The sequence below is a fragment of the Lagenorhynchus albirostris genome, chromosome 3 (genome assembly GCF_949774975.1).
Source record: "Lagenorhynchus albirostris chromosome 3, mLagAlb1.1, whole genome shotgun sequence".
NCBI classification, from domain to species: Eukaryota; Metazoa; Chordata; class Mammalia; order Artiodactyla; family Delphinidae; genus Lagenorhynchus; species Lagenorhynchus albirostris.
In genome coordinates this window covers 110,412,035-110,432,620 of record NC_083097.1, presented here as the reverse complement: position 1 = coordinate 110,432,620, position 20,586 = coordinate 110,412,035, and the positions used below count along the sequence as shown (strand labels likewise).

Sequence of the window (20,586 nt, the reverse complement as noted above, 5' to 3'; positions counted from 1 at the left end):
TGGCCTCTGGGGATGGACGAGCTGGTGCTCAAAGCAATGTCTCTGGCGTGAGCCTTCTCGTACAGGTACCCAGGCCCCTGTGTGCACTCAGACACTCAAGCTTGTCCCCAGGGCAGAGGCTTAGCATCCACACAACTGGGTCAGAATCTCCCCCATTTGAGTTCTGGAACCCATTACAAAGTTAGAGACAGCAGTTCATACAAGAACATCCTCAGTCTGATACCAATTTCAAGTTTGGGGAGTTCCCCAAACTACCTTTAGGTTTAATAATTTAACTAGAAGGACTCCCAGAACTCACTGAGAGCTGTTATACTCACAGTCACGGTTTATTGTCAGGAAGGAGTACAGATTAAAGTCAGCCAGGAGCAGAAGCCCACAGGACAGAGTCCAGGAGGGTCCAAGTGCGGAGCTTCCATCGTCTCCTGGTGCGGTCATGGCTCCCGGCATAGACGTGTAACAACATACCTACCAGGGAAGCTCACCCAGGTCTGTGTCCAGAGCCTTCACTAGCGCTCAATCCCATACTGCCCGCGTGGCTGACCCCTCGTATCCAGCCAGGAGACAGGAGGCAGAGCTGGTCCCATGTGGTGCAGGGCTCCCTTCATAAATCACATTGTTAGATGCTCTGGTTTGCTCAAGCAAACAAAGGCACATCCCAAGGCCTAGAGTTCACCTCCCAAAAGCTGAGGGCAAAGGCCAGACTTCTCTCTGGGTAACGTTACTCCTTCACTTCACTTCCTATGGCTCCCCACGAGCCAGCACTCTAGGCTGACACACCTCCATTCATTCAGCAAACACTAACTGAGCACCCATTATGCACCAGGCACCGTGCCACACATGGGCACAGGGAGATGAGGTGCCTCCCCTTTGGCACTGACCACGTAAACCCCAGACAGCAAGTGGCTGCACACTCCCCACAGTCCGGGGGAAGCCCGGAGCCTCCCCACAGTGCCTTCTCCCACACCTGTGGCTCCCTGTCCTGGGCCAGGCCTGGGAGTGGGCAGGAGGACAGACCCACTCCAGGCTGCTCACACCGAACGTGACTGTCCATAGCAGCCTTCCCCTGGGGGCTCAGTGGCCACTTAGGCATTGCTTCAAGTTGCAGTGACTTCTTTTTTAAGAGGACTTTGATCAAGAGGACTGCTTCTGCAGGCCTTCGCAGAGTGACAGGTCTGTCCTCCGAGGGGCTAGAAGGAGGTGACCAACACGGGAACCTCAGTGTGAGTCCGAGGGGTCAGCTGTGTAGAGAGAGCAGGGGTTTGGAACATGTGTGTGCACACATGCTGTTTACTGCATGTGTTCACAAGGATGTTTGTCTGTGCCCACCAATGATGCATCTGGTCTTTGCTGGGTCTGGATAATGGATTTGTGTGTTCATGTGAGTGCAGACATCTCTGAGGACCGGCCATCACCAAGGCGCTGCATCACTCAGTGTTTGGGTGCATTTGTGCAGGTGGGATGCTAGGGTTAGTGAAATTCTGGAGGCCAGAGTCAAACCAGCCTGGGGGAAAAGACCCTCTCCTTTACTCCATCCTCTCCAAAGAGAGCCAAAAGTGCTCCTGAGAAGGGCAGAGCTAGAAAAGCTCTGAATAAATGTCTCTAAACTTTGTAGCACTGACAGTACCATTAACCTAACCTCTGAAATCACTCTGGAGTCCTTGTGTCTAACGTTTAGTCACTAAATAATCAGCACTGATGGCTCATCTTCATATTACTTAGACCTGACTCACGTGTATCACCATGACAACATCCCCCATCTTGCCTCTGCTTAAATATTATTTAATACTGAAGTTTCGTTTAATTACTTTATTAAGGGCAGATACCTAGAAAATAGCTTTTTAAAAGGCAAAAAAAAAAACGTATCTTTAAGTAAAACTGTCTCTTTTCCAAAGACAGATGTGCATCAATACAAAGAATGGTCTCATCTGGCATCTGTTTATTTCTGGAAGGAACCTTGATTTTGCTAATACATTTCTACGCATCAGAGCAAAAGAAAAAAAAGCCATCCATAAAAAGACAGTTTCAGAGATGCAGTCAAGCACTGATAGCAGCATTCAGACACACCTCAGAAAACCTTCAGGAGAAGAAGGATTGCAGGTTTAGTTTTATGTAATTTCATAAATCAATTTATAAAGTAATTTCCTTACATCCAATGAGGTAACTTTGATTTCTGTAGCCAGTATTCATGCTCTTTAATATGCACTTTTTTTCTATAATTATATGATGCCTATTGTTTCAGCCCAGAGCCATTATTTTATTTAGTACAGAGCCAGGTTCTCCCCAGGGCCTAACTCACAGGCTGATAATAAGTTAGGTGCTCAAAGCAGAGCCATAACACATCCGGCAACCCACACACCTCCACCCCTGAGCGATCACCCAAGGGATATGCCTCTGCTCCCGGGAGCAGTGAGGAAAAACAGACAGAGAGGCTAAGCAACTCTGTTAGGGGCTCCCAGAAGCCATCAGCCCGATCTGGGACTACACACATGGGCTCTGCCTGCTGCACTGAGTTGAGCCCTCCCAGTGTGCCCAGGCCTGAGGATGCAGCATGGAGAAGGGGGCAGGGTGGAAAGGCAGGGACAAGACTTGAGACCAGCTCTCTGCCTCCCCACCAGCCACTTGCTTTGGACCCCGGGTGATGGGTAACATTTGGGGGCACAGGAAGGCAGGAGGTGGGCGCCTCCATTGTCAAACCCAAAGAACGGGAACCAGGGCACAGCCCCTGCAGAGAGCCTAGCTCAGCGCCGTGTACGGTCTGCTCAGCGAATATCTGCTGAGGGCTTACTCTGTGTCAGGCCCCGCTAGGCACTGGGGACACAGCAGGGAGCACCAGGCACGAGGGTGGAGCTCACATTCTAGTTGGGGAGACACGTGGCAAACAGTACGCTAAATGGGAGTAAGTGCGTGCCAGGTGCTCCACGGGGGCAGATAACATATGAGCGGACTTGAAGGAGGTAGAGCAAGACAGACTGATAGTCCTGGGGTAGTGGGACAACAAGGAGAAGGTTCCTGAGGGGGCAGAATGCCAGGCATGTTGGAGCAACACCAAGGGGCCACAGTGCTGGAGAGTAATGAGCAAGGGAGAGTGGAAGGAGGCGGGGCAGAGAGGGGACGGCAGGTCATCCCTGCAGACCCTCTAGGGCTGGGACTCCGAGTGAGGGGGGCGTGGTCTGGCTGCGGCACAGAGGGGCAGAGGCGGAGGACCGTGCGTCTGGCCCACGGCAGTAGCCGTGGAGGTGGCGAGAGAAGGTCAGGCTCTGAATATATTGTGCAGGAGAGCTCTACTTTCTCACCCCAGGGGGACTGGGCATTTGTTTTGCTTTATGGTTTTCAGGGGTTTTTCTGAGGCTTAAACAAAGCGACGTATGTCAGGATTCCCAGCACACAGTTAGCTCGTGGAGACTGTGAGCTGGTGTTATTACTGGGCACCACTCTGCAGGTGATCTGTGGGAACCTCAGCCTGGGGGCTTTTCTTAGCCTGGGGTCCCATGACCACCCAACCCCACTGAGGTGGCAAGAAGAGCAGGGGGTGCCAGAACCTGAGACTGACTACGAGGAGGGCCCTTCTGTGAGGAAGGGCTGTGGGTATGAAGGCTCAAGAAGGCAGCACAGAGGGAAATGCCAGGGCATCCCCGGCACCAAACCCCTTACACACAGCTCTGGCGTTGCCCTTTGGGATGGAGTCTGTCCAGGAACCCACCAAGTGAGGTATTGAGGTTCCCCAAGGTGGGGCCGCACCCAGCTCCCCAGCCTCTTTCGAGATGCCATTCCACCACTGAGACTCCAAGCAAAATGTATTTTCCTGCAGATTTAGGTTTTGACACAGGAAACAGCTTAGATTAGAAATATGTCAGCCCCAGAACCGACTGACCATTAACTTTTCATAAGCAACTCAGGTATGAACCCTTTATGTCTCTGTTATGGCACAGGACAAATAAGCTATCTGGTATTTTATTTTTATTAGGGAAGCTTCCACCGCGTGATAGGAATGGGGCTTTTTACAGCAGAGCAATGTTTCAGAGAAAACTCTAAGGGTTTCTTACAGCAGCCTTCTCCAGTATTTCACTCCACTGGGAGCACTTCTGAGTATTTTTTCCTTGATACTGAAAGCAGGCTGCATGCATCCACTCTCCACCTTCCAACCTGTGCCTTAACCCAAAACTCTCTTGGGCCTGCACCCTTCGTTGGGTTAATTAGCCCGAAAGCATCTTTAAAGGACTCATGATGGTTGTGGCCGGGCCCTTGGACAATCCTTGTGCCACACTGACTGGTGGCCTTCCGTCCCTCCTGCCACGAGATTGCCTCTGTGGAAAAAGGAAGCTCAGGAAGGACAGGGAGAATGACGGGAGGGATGGTTTGGTGTTGTCTCCAGGGGGTCAAGAGGAGTTTTGCATCTTCTGTTAATAGTAAGAAAAGTAGCAGCCCCCATGTATGTCACACTTCCCACACTGGAAAATGTACTCGTGGGCATTCTCTTGCCAGATCACCCCAGGAGGCAGATAGGGCATATAAATTGTCCACAACTTACAGGTGGGGAAGCCAGTGCCCAGAGGGATGAGGGAACATTGGTCAGTGCCAGAGTTCAAGCTAAAACCTGAGTATCTTGAGCGCCAGCACTGGGCTTCCCCCGTCACGCCTCACGGCTAGTACTGCCCAGCCCTGTTTCTCACCAGGGAGCCAGGACCTCCTCTGTCCCATCAGCTCTGAGCACCACACCTCAGAGATGTTTGGTAGCTAAAGCCAAACATGATGAAAGGTCTCCCTGAAACACCGGTAATTCCATTCCCCAGCACGTCTGCACTTGGTGCCTGGACAGGGCCAGCGTTGTGCATTGTTCTGCAGGAGACAAGGCAGCTGGCTGGAAAGGCCCTGGGGGAGTGCTGTGTGCCCAGCGCTCACCAGGGGACTCTGACCAGCTCAAAGCCCCCTCCTGCCCATCCCTCCGCACATGCTGGCCAAATAGGATCCCACTCTGTGAGGCTGCAGAGGTCACAGGGACAGGGCTTACTGAGTCGTTTCTCATGGAACCCCTGGCATCAGCCCCTCCTGCTCTCTAGTACATCCCTGCCCTTGTTTTTTGTTTGTCCTCATTTTCCTCAGAGTTCAATTTCCCTTCTCTTAGGTTACCCAGATCTCTGTAAGCTGCCTGAAATTATTTGGAGATGGAGGTGAGATCTAAACCAGTGGTAGGCAAACTATAGCCCATGGGCCAAAGGCAGCCCACCACATTTTTTTTAATAAAATTTCATTGGAACATAGTGATACTCATTAATTTAGGCATTGGTATGGCTATTTTCATGCTACAAGGCAGGGCTGAGTAAACCCTATGGCCCAGAAAGCCAAAAACGTTTGCTATCTGGCCCTTTAAGAAAAAGATGGCTGACCCTAAAGGAGGCCGCCCTCCAGAGCTTCTCAACAGGTGGACAAGAGCTCAGGAAACGGGCCAAGCAGCAGCACGGGAGGGGCAGGTGAGCCCAGCTGTAGAAATGGAGAGGGAGGGTGCTGGGGAAGGTGTTCAAGCCAGACCTCACAGAGAAGGTGAACAAGATCTTAAAAGGATGTATAGGGTCTGGGCAAGCAACACGGAAGAGACATGGAAGTCCTGCTGCCCAGCCCTGCAGGGAGCTCTGGTTGAGTAAGGGGGCCAGGCAGAAAGGAAGTCTCTCGCAGCTACAGGGTTTCTGTTTTCCTGCAAAACCAGAGACGTGGCTATGCTTCCCAGGCTACTCAACAGAGAAGCCAATCTTGTTGTCTTCCTTGCCCAAGCAGGACTTTGGAGAGGACGACTCCCTCTACATCACCAAGGTGACCACCATCCACATGGGCAATTACACCTGCCATGCCTCTGGCTACGAGCAGCTGTTCCAGACCCACGTCCTGCAGGTGAATGGTTAGTAAATGGCTCCATGCATGTTGTCCCCCCAAAGTGTTCCCAAACGCTGCTCAGAACAACCCTCCTCCCCTCCTGCATTCCGACTTCTTAAAGAAATACCTGACCCCAAAATGTCCCATCTTTCCTGTAAGTAAAGAGGGACTGGGGAGCGGGGTGGGCAGGCAGGGGCAGAGTCTGCCAACTCATTTCCTGGTCTGGCTTTCCCCAAAGCCTCCTCTGATGAAGTGAGTCAAGGTGGGAGCGGGTGAGTCACTTAGGCAGGTCGCACCCAGCATCTCCAGCAGGCCCCTGTAGAATGTGGAGTGTGCCCTGTAGGCGATGTTACCAAACCGAACTTGGGTCCACCCGCCTGCTCAAGGTAAAGCCTGTCTGCTGACACTGGATTGTGGTGAAGGAAAGTGCAGCGTTTACTGGAGGGCGCCAGGCAAGGAGTCCAGGCAGCTGGCGCTCAAAAGGACCCAACTCCCGAAGGCTTTCAGGGAGAGGTTTTCAAAGACAGGGGGTTGGGAGGGGGGGGTGCTGTGGGGCGCGTGATGAGCTCGTGGACATTCTTTTGATTGGTTGGTGGTGAGGTATTCGGGAGTCAACACTGTCAACCTTCTGATTCCAACTGGTCTGGGTTCTATGTACTTGTGGACAGCATAGAGTTAACTTATTCCACCTGGTGGGGGTTTCAGTCTCTGCAAAACAGCTCAAAGGACATGGCTCAGAATGTTATCTATAGTCCTTGAGGAGGAACTAAAGGTCCTTGACTTTGTTTAATGACTAAACTATTATTATTTTGTCTTGCTTAACTGTTTTCCTTTCTGCATTTTCTCACTTGTCTGATTAAATTTATTCTTTGGCACTCAGGGCAGGCCTGGGAGTCTAAAGGTTTTCTATAGACAAGAGACAGGTGGAGGACATGGGGCTTGGGGAGGGAGTCTGTCCCGGGAAGGCCCCATAGGGTCCTGCTCGATTACAGTGACATGGAGATGGCAGGCTGTTGTGGTCTTGATCCAGTGAGAAGCAGACACTGTCTAGAACATGCCACTCCTCCTCCAGGTACTGTGGACCCAAATCACTTATCCAGTTGGGTTATGCAAAAGGGTCTGCTTCCCACCTCCCTCCCCCAGAGGCTTAAGGAGCCTTAGCTGGGGCCCAGCCAAGCAGAACCTCAGCAGCTGCTTCTCTGCTTCCCCTGTGTTGCCAGGACTCCCAGAAGCTGAGAAGAATTAACCCCTGCTGCTGACCACACCAACAATTACAATAGTTCTCTGAGACTTTGTCTGGCCAGTCCCTGGGCCAACACATCACATGGACTCTCCCAATCAGTATATTTTAACCCACTTTATGGATGAGTCTCTAGGTAAGGTCACTTTCCTGGTCACACCCCTGGTAGGTGTCATTCTAGACCCAGGGCTTGTGCTCTGCCCTCTGTCACACGGCTGGCCACTCCAGCCATCACAACAAACAAGCCGTCACAGTGCCATGGCAGATCAGCACTCCAGGGAAACTTGACGTGTCCAGCCACGCCCAGCTGGGCGTCACTGCTTTCACCAAGCAGGCCTGAGCAGGGCGTCTGTGCACCAGAGAACAATGTGAAAGCTCCAGGTCAGCCCCAGAGCCTTTGTGCCAGCTGCGTCCAGGGCTTCTGCTCTGATAACGTGTGCACGGTGTTGAGAATAATTACATCATGAGGTTCAGTGTCACTTACCTCTGGGATCCTGGGTGACAGGCCATTTAAGGACAACAGAGTGAGCTCAGCTTGCCTCCACATTTGTCTTATAGGACGTTTTAGGGATTTTTATGTTCATATGTGCCGAAGCCGTATTTTATTAGTATTTCCCTTGAGCTGGGACATATTTAATCCTTTGGGGCTTTGTGGCTGTGTTTGTTGGCTTGAATCAGGGTGTACAATGAAGTTTCTGGATTTCATCAGAAATAACCCAGGGGTTCCCAGTTATAACACCCCTGGGTGAGTCATCCCAGGCTGCCATTCAGAGGCCAGCCTGGTGTGCAGCAGGCGGGCAGTGTCTGGGCCGCCCCCTGAGCAGGGCTGCTCCAGGGGCAGAGCGTGTACTCTGCAGTGTGAAGAGGGCTTTATCATCTGTAGCTGGAAAGTGGTGCCCAGCCTTGTACAGTGTTGGTGAATGTGTGCTTGCACAACTCCACACGGTTTGGCCCAGGTCCCTCGGGTCCTCAGACCAGCCTGAAAAAGGGAAATCACCCAGGATTCCCAGATCCTCCATCCAGCCCTTCGCATCCTGCCCCCATCTCATAAGAACCGAGGGTACAAGGAGAGGGCTTGAGCCTGGTCCCCTTCATTTCCTCCAGAACAAATCTGTGGGGAAGGGAGGGGATCCACCAGCCCAGGAACCAGAGTAACTCGTGAGTGAGAGCCTGTCCTCGCCTCAGGCGCCTGCAGGAGACTCTGTGGTCTTAAACACCTTTAATACATGAATGGCAGGTCCACGGTGCTGGGAGGGCCCTTCTGCCTCCTGTTCCCCCAGAATTCTGAGACAGAGCTCATGATGGGAATGAGCCATTTCCTCCCTCCCGGTGCTGAATCCAGGAGCGAGGCCCAGGCCCACGAACACCATGTGTTGCTGGGCTGAAAGTAGAGGCTAGGCTGCTTCCTGTTGCTGCCCGAGTGGGGAGTGGACTCTGCAGCTGGCACTGGAGAGTTGTGTTCGAGCCTCCCCAGGCACTCCACTCCTACCCACCCCCCAGCCCAGCGATAGCGAAAGAGGCTGCTTAGGGCTAGGGGAGTCTAAATAGCAAAACCTCCCCACTGAGATCCGAAGAGAGGCCCCCTGAGACCCATTTCCTAATTGCTGAGAGATTTAAGGCTTCTCTTCCAGCCGAAGCACTAGAGTCAGCGGCAGCATGCCGGGACCTCTGTATTTTGCGGTGGGCTTTCCACCTCATCCCATGGCTTACTTCGCTCAGTTCCATGACGGCTGGGCTGGGCCATTAGGGTGGGCCTCACTCCAGGAGCCCACAAGGTCCCTAGGCTGGGCTCACCCCCAGGCACGTGGGGGTGGCATTTGGGTCCATTAAGCAGCTCCCTCATGGGAGCACCGTACTAAGGTAGATCTGGTGTTGCCTCCCAAGGACATGGGTCCATTGCCTGCTGACCAAGGAACAAGCGTGAGTCAGAAGCATGAAAGATGTCCCAGAGCAGCTTGAGTAGCATTGGTGGGGTCACCCAGCTGTGCTGTGGGTGGTGGGATTTGGTCCCCTCTTGGCCTGGAAGATGGCCTGTGGCTTACTGAGCCGAGGCGGTGCCCAGGACACACAGACAGGGAACAATGTTCTGTCGTTTCCTTCTCCTTGCTTCTCCTCAGTCAGAGGGAGGACAAGAAGGGGAGGATGATGAAGCGGGGAGAGGAGGCCCTGCCAGCTCCCTGCCTCTCTGAGGGCTCAGAAGACTCCATGTGAATGGCAGGTGTTCTGGGGAGGCAATGTGTGGCCAGTGGGCCCAAGAGACGGGGATACCGCACATGCGAGCAGGAGCTGGGTGGCGCTGTTCCACCCAAGGCACGGCGCAGACCCGCGCTGGAGACACCTCTGTCATAGGGTCAAGACGTGAACTCTGAGCCAGAGAGACCTGGATTCAAGCCTAGTACCTATCCAAGTGCTGGTACTTCCTTGACATACATCTTTGGTGAGTAAACTCACCTGTAAAATGGGAATAACAATAGTGCCTCCTCCCTTATAGGCCTGATGAGATCGGATATGTGTCAAATGCTTGGGAAATGCCTGGCCAGATACAATTCAAAGTCCAAGATGGGACAGATATGGGGGAGGTTTTGTTTTGTCTCAAGCCATATTTAACTGTAGTTGGCGGACACAGATGATCTGAGCTGGTAGCCCCTCAGAGACCTTCCAGCTCATTATACAGATGGGAAAATCAAGACCCAGAGGAAGTTGCCAAGCCAGGAATAAAATACAGACTTCTCCCTGGAGCTGCCTCACGCCCTGGTGGCAGGGGCCGGGCTCCATATACAGGCTGGGCCACCATCTTCTGGAGCTTCTTCTCCGTCCAGGACTCTACCTTGACCTGGTTTGCTAAAGGAAGCCCTTCCAGGCAACTCTTTCCTTTCTCAAATTATTAGTATAACTTCCCCATAGACCAGACCCCCCAGAGATGAGGCCCAAACACTGACACGATTTATAACTTCATGCAAACTTCCCACATTGCTTCCATAGGAGGAACAGAAACTTCAGAAATAAATGATTAATCCATTAAATTAAAAACACCCTCAACCTCCCCACAGTTCAGACAAGTAGCAATTCATTCCCAAAGCACAATAGTAATCTCTCAAATCTGTCTATTACTCCAGCTTGGTACTTTTGTGAATGTGCCTCTTGCTTAAGACATATTTATGCTGCCTTTCACCTTGGAAATGATTGATGTTTCCCAAAGAAAATGTGCCTTTGTGTTGTGTATTGAAATATTTTCATGGGAAGGTTTTGCAAATTTAAGAGAAAATGAATGTGTTTATCCCAGATACATTAATTCGAATGCTTTTTAGTGTGTGAATTAACACAGAGGAAGAGGGGATCAGGGCCAGAGGAAAACAGTTGGGCCTTTGCCTTGCTGCTGGCAGAAAGCTGTGTCTCCACCCGATCCCTACCCTGGGAAGGGTAGTTTCTCACAAAGAAAATGCAGGACTTTTTCTGACAGGACCCTGGCCAAGCAGGGGCCAAGGGTACCAAGGTCTTTGATGCCTCCCTGCCCAGGGTTCTCCTTAGGCCCTCCCTGTCCTGGCAGGAGGCCGGATCAGGGCTCTGGCTGCAGTGCTTGCTTCAGAGCCCGGGGCCTGTTCCACACCAGCTGCAGTCTTAGCGATGCCTCATCACACGCGAGGAGGACAGTTGGGTCCTGGAGGCAGTGGCTGAGCTTCTACCCAAATGATGGGATGATTGTTTTTTCCCTCTAACATCCTATTGCCAGTTTTCAACTTAGCAAAGGTCAGGTCAGGGCAAAACGGGCTTCTCGGTGGAGCTCCTTGGTACTCCGGGGTTTGCCTTCCATGTCGCAGGCCCGCTCGTGCCAGGCATGGAGCTGGGAAGATCCAGGAGGCTACTGGCCCCGACCTAGCCAGGGGTCTGGGCCTGTGTGCAGGGCCCCCTCCCATTGCTGCTGACTGGGCTGCGCTTCTTTGGCCTCCTCCACGCCAATCCCTCAGGAACCATAGGAGGGGAGGCCCAAGCCACTGGCTCACAGAGGGGCAACAGCAGCTTCCATCCCCGGGAGTCCACCGTTCACGCTCACAGACGCACACACGCACGCACACTGGGACCCAGGCCCTGCCCCACCCCTCCCACGTGCCCCTGCCCCGTGAACTTCTCTCTCTCTGCCATGCCCGCCCTGCCTCCTTGACTCCACTGCCCTGCACTGATTGTTCCCTTGGCTAAGAATCCTCCCTCCCACCCACCTCTCCCCGCTCCGCCCTGCCTTGCTGCCAACACCTCACCCTTCACTGTCGTCATCATTCATTCAATAAGCATTTACTGAGGTTCTCTGCGTGCCACTCACCAGGCTGAGCACTGAAAACAGCAGTGGACAGACCAAAATCCCCATCCTCATGGAGCAATTCAGAGGGTGGAAGATACTAAGGAGGAAAATTTTAAAACAGGAGGGGATAAGGAGACTCAGATAAAAGGTGGAAGCTTTAGGTATGACGGCAAGTAAAGGCCATACTGAAAAGATGACATTTGTGTCCACTTGGTGGGAAAGTCAAATATGCCTCCAAAGGATCTTGGTCTAAGCACCTGGAAAAGTAAAGGCCGTTCACTGAGAGGAGAGGATCGTGGAGGAGCAGGCTTGGAGAAGAAAGATCTGGAGCTCGTGGGGACGTGATAAACGTGTGATGTCGCGCAGCCCACGGGGTATCTAAGTCTGGAGTTGAAGGAAGAGGTTTGACTGGCGGTATAAATTTCCGATGCCTCACAGGGGAGCTTGTATTTAAAGTCAATAGACCAGAATAGATGCTGAAGGAGTGCAGAGAGAGAATGTCCAGCAGCCAAGCACGACAGCGCTGAGAGCCTGGGGGATGAGAAAAAGCAGCAAGGAAGGCAGAGAAGAAGCCACAGAGACAGGAAAACTAGGAGTATGGTGTCTGGGGCCAAGGAGGAGGAGTGATCAGCTGTGGCGAATGCCACCGGCAGGTCAGGGAAGGTGAGGAAAGAGAACTGGCCATTGGGTCAGTGTCGGTGTGGGGGGGGCGGGGCACTGTGGTCCAGAGCAGAGCCATTTCCACACGTGGTGGGGAAAGGTCTGCCTGGAGCTGGCTCCGGGGGGGTGGGAAGGAGATGTGAGAGCCACCAAGTATGGACAACTCTCCAGGGTGTTTCCAAGAAGAAAAACGGGGCAGAGTTGGGGAGAGAAGCTGGGGTAAAGAGGTTTGGGGATATTTTTCCAAGATGGAAATTAAAAGCGTTTTATGGACTAATAGGAAAGATCCAGTAAAAAGGGGGAAACTGATGCAGGAGGGAGAGAGAAGTGCTAGAGGGACGTTGTGGAAAGGACGTGAGGGGATGGAATCTAGGAATGAGGCTCGCGGGACAGGAAACTCAAAACTGGGTCCTTTTCTGGGGAATGGAAGGAGGATGGTCTGTCGGTGGCAACACCTGCCCCACCTCCCCGTCCATGGGGTAGGGGACGGGGCTGGGGGACAAGTGTGGGGAGAGAGAGCCACATCCACTTAAAAGGCTGCAAGAGAAGGAGTGTCACCAGGTTTCCATCTGAGCAAGAAGGTGAGGAACACTCACAGAGGAGTTTAAGGATAGAGGACGTTCTGCTGACGGCAGAACATGAGTTCTAGAAGGCGCAACAGAAGGTTTGGGGGATGATGGATGCCCCAGCGGCCTAGGCTCTTGTAGACTGACAGGATCCCAAATCAAGGGCATGAGGGAAAGGGCCCTGATGGTCCTCAGTTGCAGATGAGGAGACTGGGGACAGGGGCCACTGGGAGGTGGAGGACGCAGGGTTCTGAGGGCCATCTTTAGTCCTGCTGATGGAGGGATGGAGGTCCAAGGAGGAGTGGTCGTAGCCCCCAGAATGACTTCGGCTCCTGGAGACCTCCAGGCCAGCCAGGGTTTCCTCCCTCTCAGCAGACGTGAGCTGTCTTCTAACCCCTGCCACTGGAGGCCCAGGTGTCTTTGCCCAGCAGATAGTCCTTTGTTTTTAAGTGAATGGATGGTTCCACTCCCTTGACTTTCAGTCAGCTTTTGTCTTGTTGTAGAACAGCGCCACCTATTTCAGTTCAATCGGTCTGCAAGAGCTTCCAAGTCAGGGCTGACCCAGGGTCTCACCTGGAACCAGACGGGTAGAAGCAAATCCCCCAGCCCCAACCAAGACCTCCGGAATCAGACACTGTGGGATGGGCCCAACATTGTTTTAACAAGAGCTCCCGCTCCAGCCAGGGGATGCAGATACACACTCAAGTGTGACAGGTTCCTGGGTCCACAGATTCCCATCAGAGGGCAGGACAGAGGCAAAGGCTAGTCTTCAGGGCTTGTGCTGGCCACTGGGCACCTCACTGAGGAGACTGGTCCACAAACCACCAGTTCACTGGACAAACCTACTATCAATAAAGGGGTAGGCCCCACAGGCATAAGGAAAGTCGGTATTTCCTTTGTGAGGTGGAGAGAGTAGGTCCAAGTGCTCTATTCTGATAAGTCTTCCCAGACCCCTGTCCCTATGTCCCAAAAGCTCCCTTCTGGTAATCCTCATCACACCTTGCTGTTAAGTTACTCATCTTCCCCCTGACAGAAAGCTTCATGAGGCCAGGGACTGGGTCGATCTTATTCACTGCTCTGTGTGTAATGCCTGACCCTTAGTTGGGATGTAATAAATGTTGACTGCACAATATTGAGTTGACAGAACTTTGTAAACTCTATAAAGACCATTAATGTGCTGCTGGACTCAAAGCTGGGAAGTGCCTCAGCCCTCCCCTCTCCTCCCCACACTGCCTTTCCCTCTCCCCCTGCCTCTCCCCCACCCCCCGCCATTTGCTATTGTAATACTTGAAATACTTTGTAATATGTGGTATGGAAAAATGACAGTCATCACTCTCGTTATTCAAAATTTCTTCTGCTGTTCTTTCACATTCTTTCTTCTAGCTAAATTTGAGAATTATTTTGTCAAGACCCCACCAATTGATTTTAACTGGAATGAGATTAAATGTTTGGCATAATTTGGAGTATCTTGTTTCTTAACAACAGTAAGTCTTCCTATCCAAGATCATCTCTCTCTAATTTTTCAAGTCTTTTTATATGTCTTCAGTGAGATGTTATAGTTTCATTCATTTCGGTCCCCTGTGTTTTCTGTCTGGCCACTACTGGTACATAAGTGAGCTATTCATTTTGTCTGTCTGGGTACTGGCCCCTTTATGGTACTCACTTATTAAACCTTACACTTCTGGTTCGTTATCTGGAGCATATCCAGGTAAAGTATCATTTTTCTCCACCTCTTTAATATTTCTCCCTCTCATTTCTTGCCTTCTGTTGACAGTAGCATCCAGAAAAATGTTGAGAGTCTGATATTGCCTCCTTTCCTCTTTCCTTTTTGTTTTTTCCCCACTTGATGTTTCACCGTTCTGAAAAGATTGGTGCTGGTCCCACTTTTTATAGAGATATTCTTCATTGTAGGAAGAAAATATTATTCTGTTCCTATTTTATTGAGGTTTTTTCCCCTCAAGAAATGGATTTTGAATTTTTTTCAAAGGCCTTTTAGTGTCTAGCAAGAGAATCAAATGGTTTTTCTTTTTTGACTGCCTTTGACTTGCATATGATTAATTATAGATTTCCTAATAGTCATTGAAACGTATTATACTTGGTCACAGTATGTTCTTTTATTGGGTTGGCCAAAAAGGTCGTGAGGTTTTTCTGTAACATCTTATGGAAAATAATACATCTTACCCAATAATGCCATGCTAGGTTTGATTTGCTAATATTTTTATGTGGGTATTTGTTTTTGTGTTTTTTTAATTTAATTTTTATTTTATATTGGAGTATAGTTGATTTACAATGTTGTGTTAGTTTCAGCTGTACAGCTAAGTGATTCAGTTACACATATACATATATCCATTCTTTTTCAGATTCTTTTCCCGTATAGGTTATTACAGAAATGGAGTAGAGTTCCCTGTGCTTGCTATACAGTAGGTCCCTGTTGATTATCTATTTTACATATAGTAGTATGTACATGTTAATCCCAAACTCCTGATTTATTCCTCACCCCCCCGCCACATTTCCTCCTGCCCACAACCACAGGTCTGCTTTCAAAGTCTGTGAGTCTGTTTCTGTTTTGCAAGTAAGTTCCTTTGTATCATATTTTCTTGGATTCCACATTTCTAAGTCTGTGAGTCTGTTTCTGTTGTGCAAATAAGTTCATCTGTATCTTTTTTTTGAATTCCACATGTAAGTGGTATCATATGATATTTGTCTTTCTCTGACTTATTCGCTTAGCATAATGATCTCTAGGTCTATCAATTTTTTCTTAATTTTTATTTTATATTGGAGTATACTTGATTAACAGTGTTGTGTTAGTTTCAGGTGTACAGCAAAGTGATTCCGTTATACATATACATGTATCTATTCTTTTTCAAATTATTTTCCCATTTAGGTTATTACAGAAAATTGTGTAGAGTTCCCTGTGCTATACAGTAGATCCTTGTTGATGATCTGTTTTATACATAGTAGTGCGTATATGTCAATCCCAGACTCTGAATTTATCCTTCCCCCCAACCTTTACCCTTTGGTAACCATAAATTTGTTTTCTAAGTCTGTGAGACTTTCTATCTTGTAAATAAGTTCATTTGTATCATTTTTATAGATTCCTCATATAAGTGATATTATATGATATTTGTCTTTCTCTGTGTGACTTGCTTCACTTAGTCTGATAATCTCCAGGTCCATCCATGTTGCTGCAAGTGGCATTATTTCATTCTTTTTAATGGCTGAGTAATATTCCATTATATAAATGTACCACATCTTCTTTAACCATTCAGCTGTCAATGGACATTTACATTGCTTACATGTCTTGGCTATTGTATACAGTGCTTCAGTGAATATCAGGGTGCACATATCCTTCCGAATCATGTTTTTCTCTGGATATATGCCCAGGAGTGAGATGGCTGGATCATATGGTAACTCTATTTTTAGTTTTTTAAGGAACCTCCTTACTGTTCTCTGTAGTGGTTGTACCAATTTACCTTCCCACCAACAGTGTAGGGGAGGGTTCCCTTTTCTCCACACCCTCTCCAGCATTTATTGTTTGTAGACTTTGTGATGATGGCCATTCTGACTGGTGTGAGGTAATATATCATTGTAGTTTTGGTTTGCATTTCTCTAATAATTAACAATGTTGAGCATCTTTTCATGTGCCTCTTGGCCATCTGTATCTTTTCTTTGGAGAAATATCTATTTAGGTTTTCTGCCCAATTTTTGATTGGGTCGTTTGTTTTTTTAATATTGAGCTGCATGAGCTGTTGGTAACTTTTGGATATTAATCCCTTGTTAATCATGTCATTTGCAAATATTTTCTCCCATTCTGTGGGTTGTCTTTTCATTTTGTTTATAGTTTCCTTTGCTGTGCAAAAGCTTTTGAGCTTAATTAGGTCCCACTTGTTTATTTCTGTTTTTATTTCCATTACTCCAGGAGGCGGCTTGAAAACGATATGGCTGCAATTTATGTCAAAAAGTGTTCTGCCTGTGTATTCTCTAGGAGTTTTATAGTATCCAGTCTTACGTTTAGGTCTTTAATCCATTTTGAATGTATTGTTGTGTATGGTGTTAAAGAATGTTCTAATTTTATCTTTTTACATGTAGCTATCTAGTTTTCCCAGCACCGTTTGTTGAAAAGACAGTCTTTCCTCCATTGTATAGTATTTCCTTCTTTGTCGTAGACTAATTGGCCATAGGTGCATGGGTTTATTTCTGGGCTTCCTGTTCTGTTCCATTGAGCTGTACTTCTGTTTTTGTGCCAGTACCATATTATTTTGACGACTGTAACTTTGTAGTATAGTTTGAAGTCAAGGAGCCTTATTCCTCTAGCTCCATTTTTCTTTCTCAAGATTGCTTTGGCTATTCGGGATCTTTAGTGTCTCCATACTAATTTTAAGATTTTTTGTTCTAGTTCTGTGAAAAATGGCATTGGTAATTTGATAGGGATTGCATTGAATCTGTAGATTGCCTTGCTTAGTATAGTCATTTTTACAATACTGACTCTTCTAATCCAAGAACATGGTATATCTCTCCACCTGTTTGTGTCATCTTCGATTTCTTTCATCAGCATCTTATAGTTTTCAGAGTACAGGGCTTTTGTCACCTTAGGTAGGTTTATTCCTAGGTATTTTATTCTTTTTGATGCAATGGTAAATGGGAGTGTTTCTTTAATTTCTCTTTCTGATCTTTCATTGTTCATTTATAGGAATGCAAGAGATTTCTGTGTATTAATTTTGCATCCTGCAACTTTATCAAATTCATTGATGAGCTCTAGTAGTTTTCTGGTAGCATCCTTAGGATTTTGTATGTATCGTATCATGTCATCTGCAGTGAGAGTTTTACTTCTTTTCTAATTAGAATTCCTTTTATTTCTTTTTCTTCTCTGATTGCCGTGCCTAGAACTTCAACACCTATGTTGAATAAAAGTGGTGACAGTAGACATCTTTGTCTGTTCCTGATCTTAGAGGAAATGCTTTTAGCTTTTCACTGATGAGAATGATGTTAGCTGTGAGTTTGTCATATATGGCCTTTATTATGTTGAGGTAGGTTCCCTCTATGCACACTTTATGGAGAGTTTTTATCATAAATGGGTGTTGAATTTTGTCAAAAGCTTTTTCTGCATCTATTGAGACAATCATGTGGTTTTTATTCTTTAATTTGTTGATGTGGTGTATCACACTGATTTGTGGATATTGAAAAAGCCTTGCATCCCTGTAATAAAACCCACTTGGTCATGGTATATGATCCTTTTAATGTATTGTTGGATTTGGATTGCTAGTATTCTGTTGAGGATTTTTGTCTCTATGTTGATCAGTGATATTGGCCTGTAATTTTTGTTTTTTGGTATCTTTGTCTGGTTTTGGTAACAGGGTGATGGTGACCTCACAGAATGAGTTTGGGAGTGTTCCTTCCTCTGTGATTTTTTGGAATAGTTTCAGAAAGATAAGTGTTAACTCTTCTCTAAAGAGTTTGATAGAATTCGCCTGTGAAACCATCTGGTCCTGGACTTTTTCTGTTGGGAGTTTTTTAATCACAGTTTCAATTTCAGGACTTGTGATTGGTCTGTTCATATTTTCTATTTCTTCCTGGTTCAGTCTTGGGAGATTATACCTTTCTAAGAATTTGTCCATTTCTTCCTTAGTATTTCTGTCATGTCCATTGTAACTTCTCCTTTTTCATTTCTAGTTTTATTGATTTGAGCCCTCTCCCTGTTTTTCTTGATGAGTCTGGCTAAAGGTTTGTCAGTTTTGTTTATCTTTTCCAAGAACCAGCTTTTAGTTTCATTGATCTTTTCTGTTGTTTTCCTTGCCTCTGTTTCATTTATTTCTACTGTGATCTTTATGATTTTTTTCCTTCTACTAACTTTGGGTTTTGTTTGTTCTTCTTTCTCTAGTTGCTTTAGGTGTAAGGTTAGGTTGTTTATTTGGGATTTTTCTTGTTTCCTGAAGTAAGATTGCATTGCTATAAACTTCAGTCTTAGAACTGCTTTTGCCACGTCCCGTAGGTTTTGGATCATTGTGCTTTCATTTTCATTTGCCTCTAGGTATTTTTTAATTTCCTCTTTGATTTCTTCAGTGATCCATTGGTTGTTTAGTAACATATTGTTTAGCTTCCACATGTTTACGTTTCTTTGTTTTTTTTTCTTATAGTTGATTTCTAATTTCATAGCATTGTGGTCAGAAAAGATGCTTGATATAATTTCAATTTTCTTAAATTTACTGAGGCTTGCTTCTTGGTTCAGCATGTGATCAATCCTGGAGAATGTTCCATGTGCACTTGAGAAGAACGTGTATTCTGCTGCTTTTGGATGGAATGCCCTGTAAAAATCAATTAAGTCCATCTGTTCTAATGTGTCATTTAAGGCCTGTGTTTCCTCATTGATCTTATGTCTGGATGATCTGTCCATTGATGAAAGTGGGGTGTTAAAGTCCCCCACTGCTATTGTGTTACTGTCAGTTTCTTCTTTTATGACTGTTAGTATTTGCCTTATATATTGGGGTGCTCCTTGTTGGGTACATATATATTTACAATTGTTATATATTCTTCTTGAATTGATCTCTTGATCATTATGTAGTGTCCTTCTTTGTCTCTTGTAACAGTCTTCATTTTAAAGTCTATTTTGTCTGATATGAGTATTGCTACTCCAGCTTTCTTTTGATTTCCATTTACATGGAATACGTTTTTCCATCCCCTCACTTTCAGTTTGTATGTGTCCCTAGATCTGAAGTGGGTCTCTTGTATGCAGCAATATATACGGGCCTTGTTTGTGTATCCATTTAACCAGTCTGTGTCTTTTGGTTGGAGCATTTAATCCATTTACGTTTAAGGTGATCATCAATATATGTGTTCTTAGAGCCATTTTGTTAATTTTTTTGGATATCTTTTTGAAGGACTTTTTCCTTCCCTTCCTCTTTGTTCTGTTCTCTTGGGATTTGACGACTATCTTTAGTGTTGTGTTTGGACTACTTTTTGGTTTTTTGTATGTATCTAATGTAGATTTTTGGTTTGTGGTTCCCATAAGGTTTTGATATAGCAGTCTATACATATAGGGGATTATTTTAAGTTGTTGGTCTCTTAATTTCCAATGCATTTCCAATATCCTGCATTTGTACTCTCCTTTTCTCACAATTTCTGGTTTTGATATCATATTTGTGTGCAGATGATTTCCTTCCTTTACTATATGTTGGACTTTACTGGTGAGCTTTCTCATTTCTTGTTTCTAGTGTGTCCTTTTCCTTTCAGCCTACAGAAGTTCCTTTAGCATTTGTTGCAAAGCTGGGCTGGTGGTGCTGAACTCTCTTAGCTTTTGCTTATCTGTATAGGTTTTCGTTTCTCTGTCGAATTTGAATGAGAGCCTTTCTGGGTAGAGTATTCTTGGCTGTAAGTTTTTCCCTTTCATCATTTTAAATATATCATGCCACTCCCTTCTGGCCTGCAGAGTTTCTGCTGAAAAATCAGCTGATAACCTTGGGGGAATTCCCTTGTATGTTATTTGTTGCTTTTTCCTTGTTGTTTTTTTGTTTTTTGTTTTTTGCGGTACGCGGGCCTCTCACTGTTGTGGCCTCTCCCGTTGTGGAGCACAGGCTCCGGATGCACAGGCTCAGCGGCCATGGCTTATGGGCCCAGCCACTCCACAGCATGTGGGATCTTCCCGGACCGGGGCACGAACCCATGTCCCCTGCATCGGCAGGCGGACTCTCAACCACTGCGCCACCAGGGAAGCCCTTCCTTGTTTATTTTAATATTTTTTCTTTGTCTTTAATTTTTGTCAATTACTATGTGTCTTGGTGTGTTACTCCTTGGTTTTATCCTGCCTGGGACTCTCTGCACTTCCTAGACTTGGATGACTGTTTCCTTTCCCATGTTAGGGATATTTTCAGCTGTTATCTCTTTGAATATTTTCTCAGGTCCTTTCTCTCTCTTCTCCTTCTGGGACCTCTATAAGGTGAATGTTGGTGCATTTAATGTTGTCCCAG

At 47.2% G+C, this 20,586-nt stretch overlaps 1 protein-coding gene across 1 annotated transcript in view; it reads left to right on the top strand.

The window, feature by feature from the left end:
- The window catches only part of FSTL4 (follistatin like 4), a 441,369-nt gene that overhangs the window by 383,636 nt on the left and 37,147 nt on the right, over positions 1-20,586 (top strand). Inside the window, exon 8 of the mRNA XM_060146246.1 lies at positions 5,770-5,890. Coding sequence (XP_060002229.1) covers positions 5,770-5,890 — 121 coding nt within the window. The remainder of the gene's footprint in view (positions 1-5,769; positions 5,891-20,586) is intronic.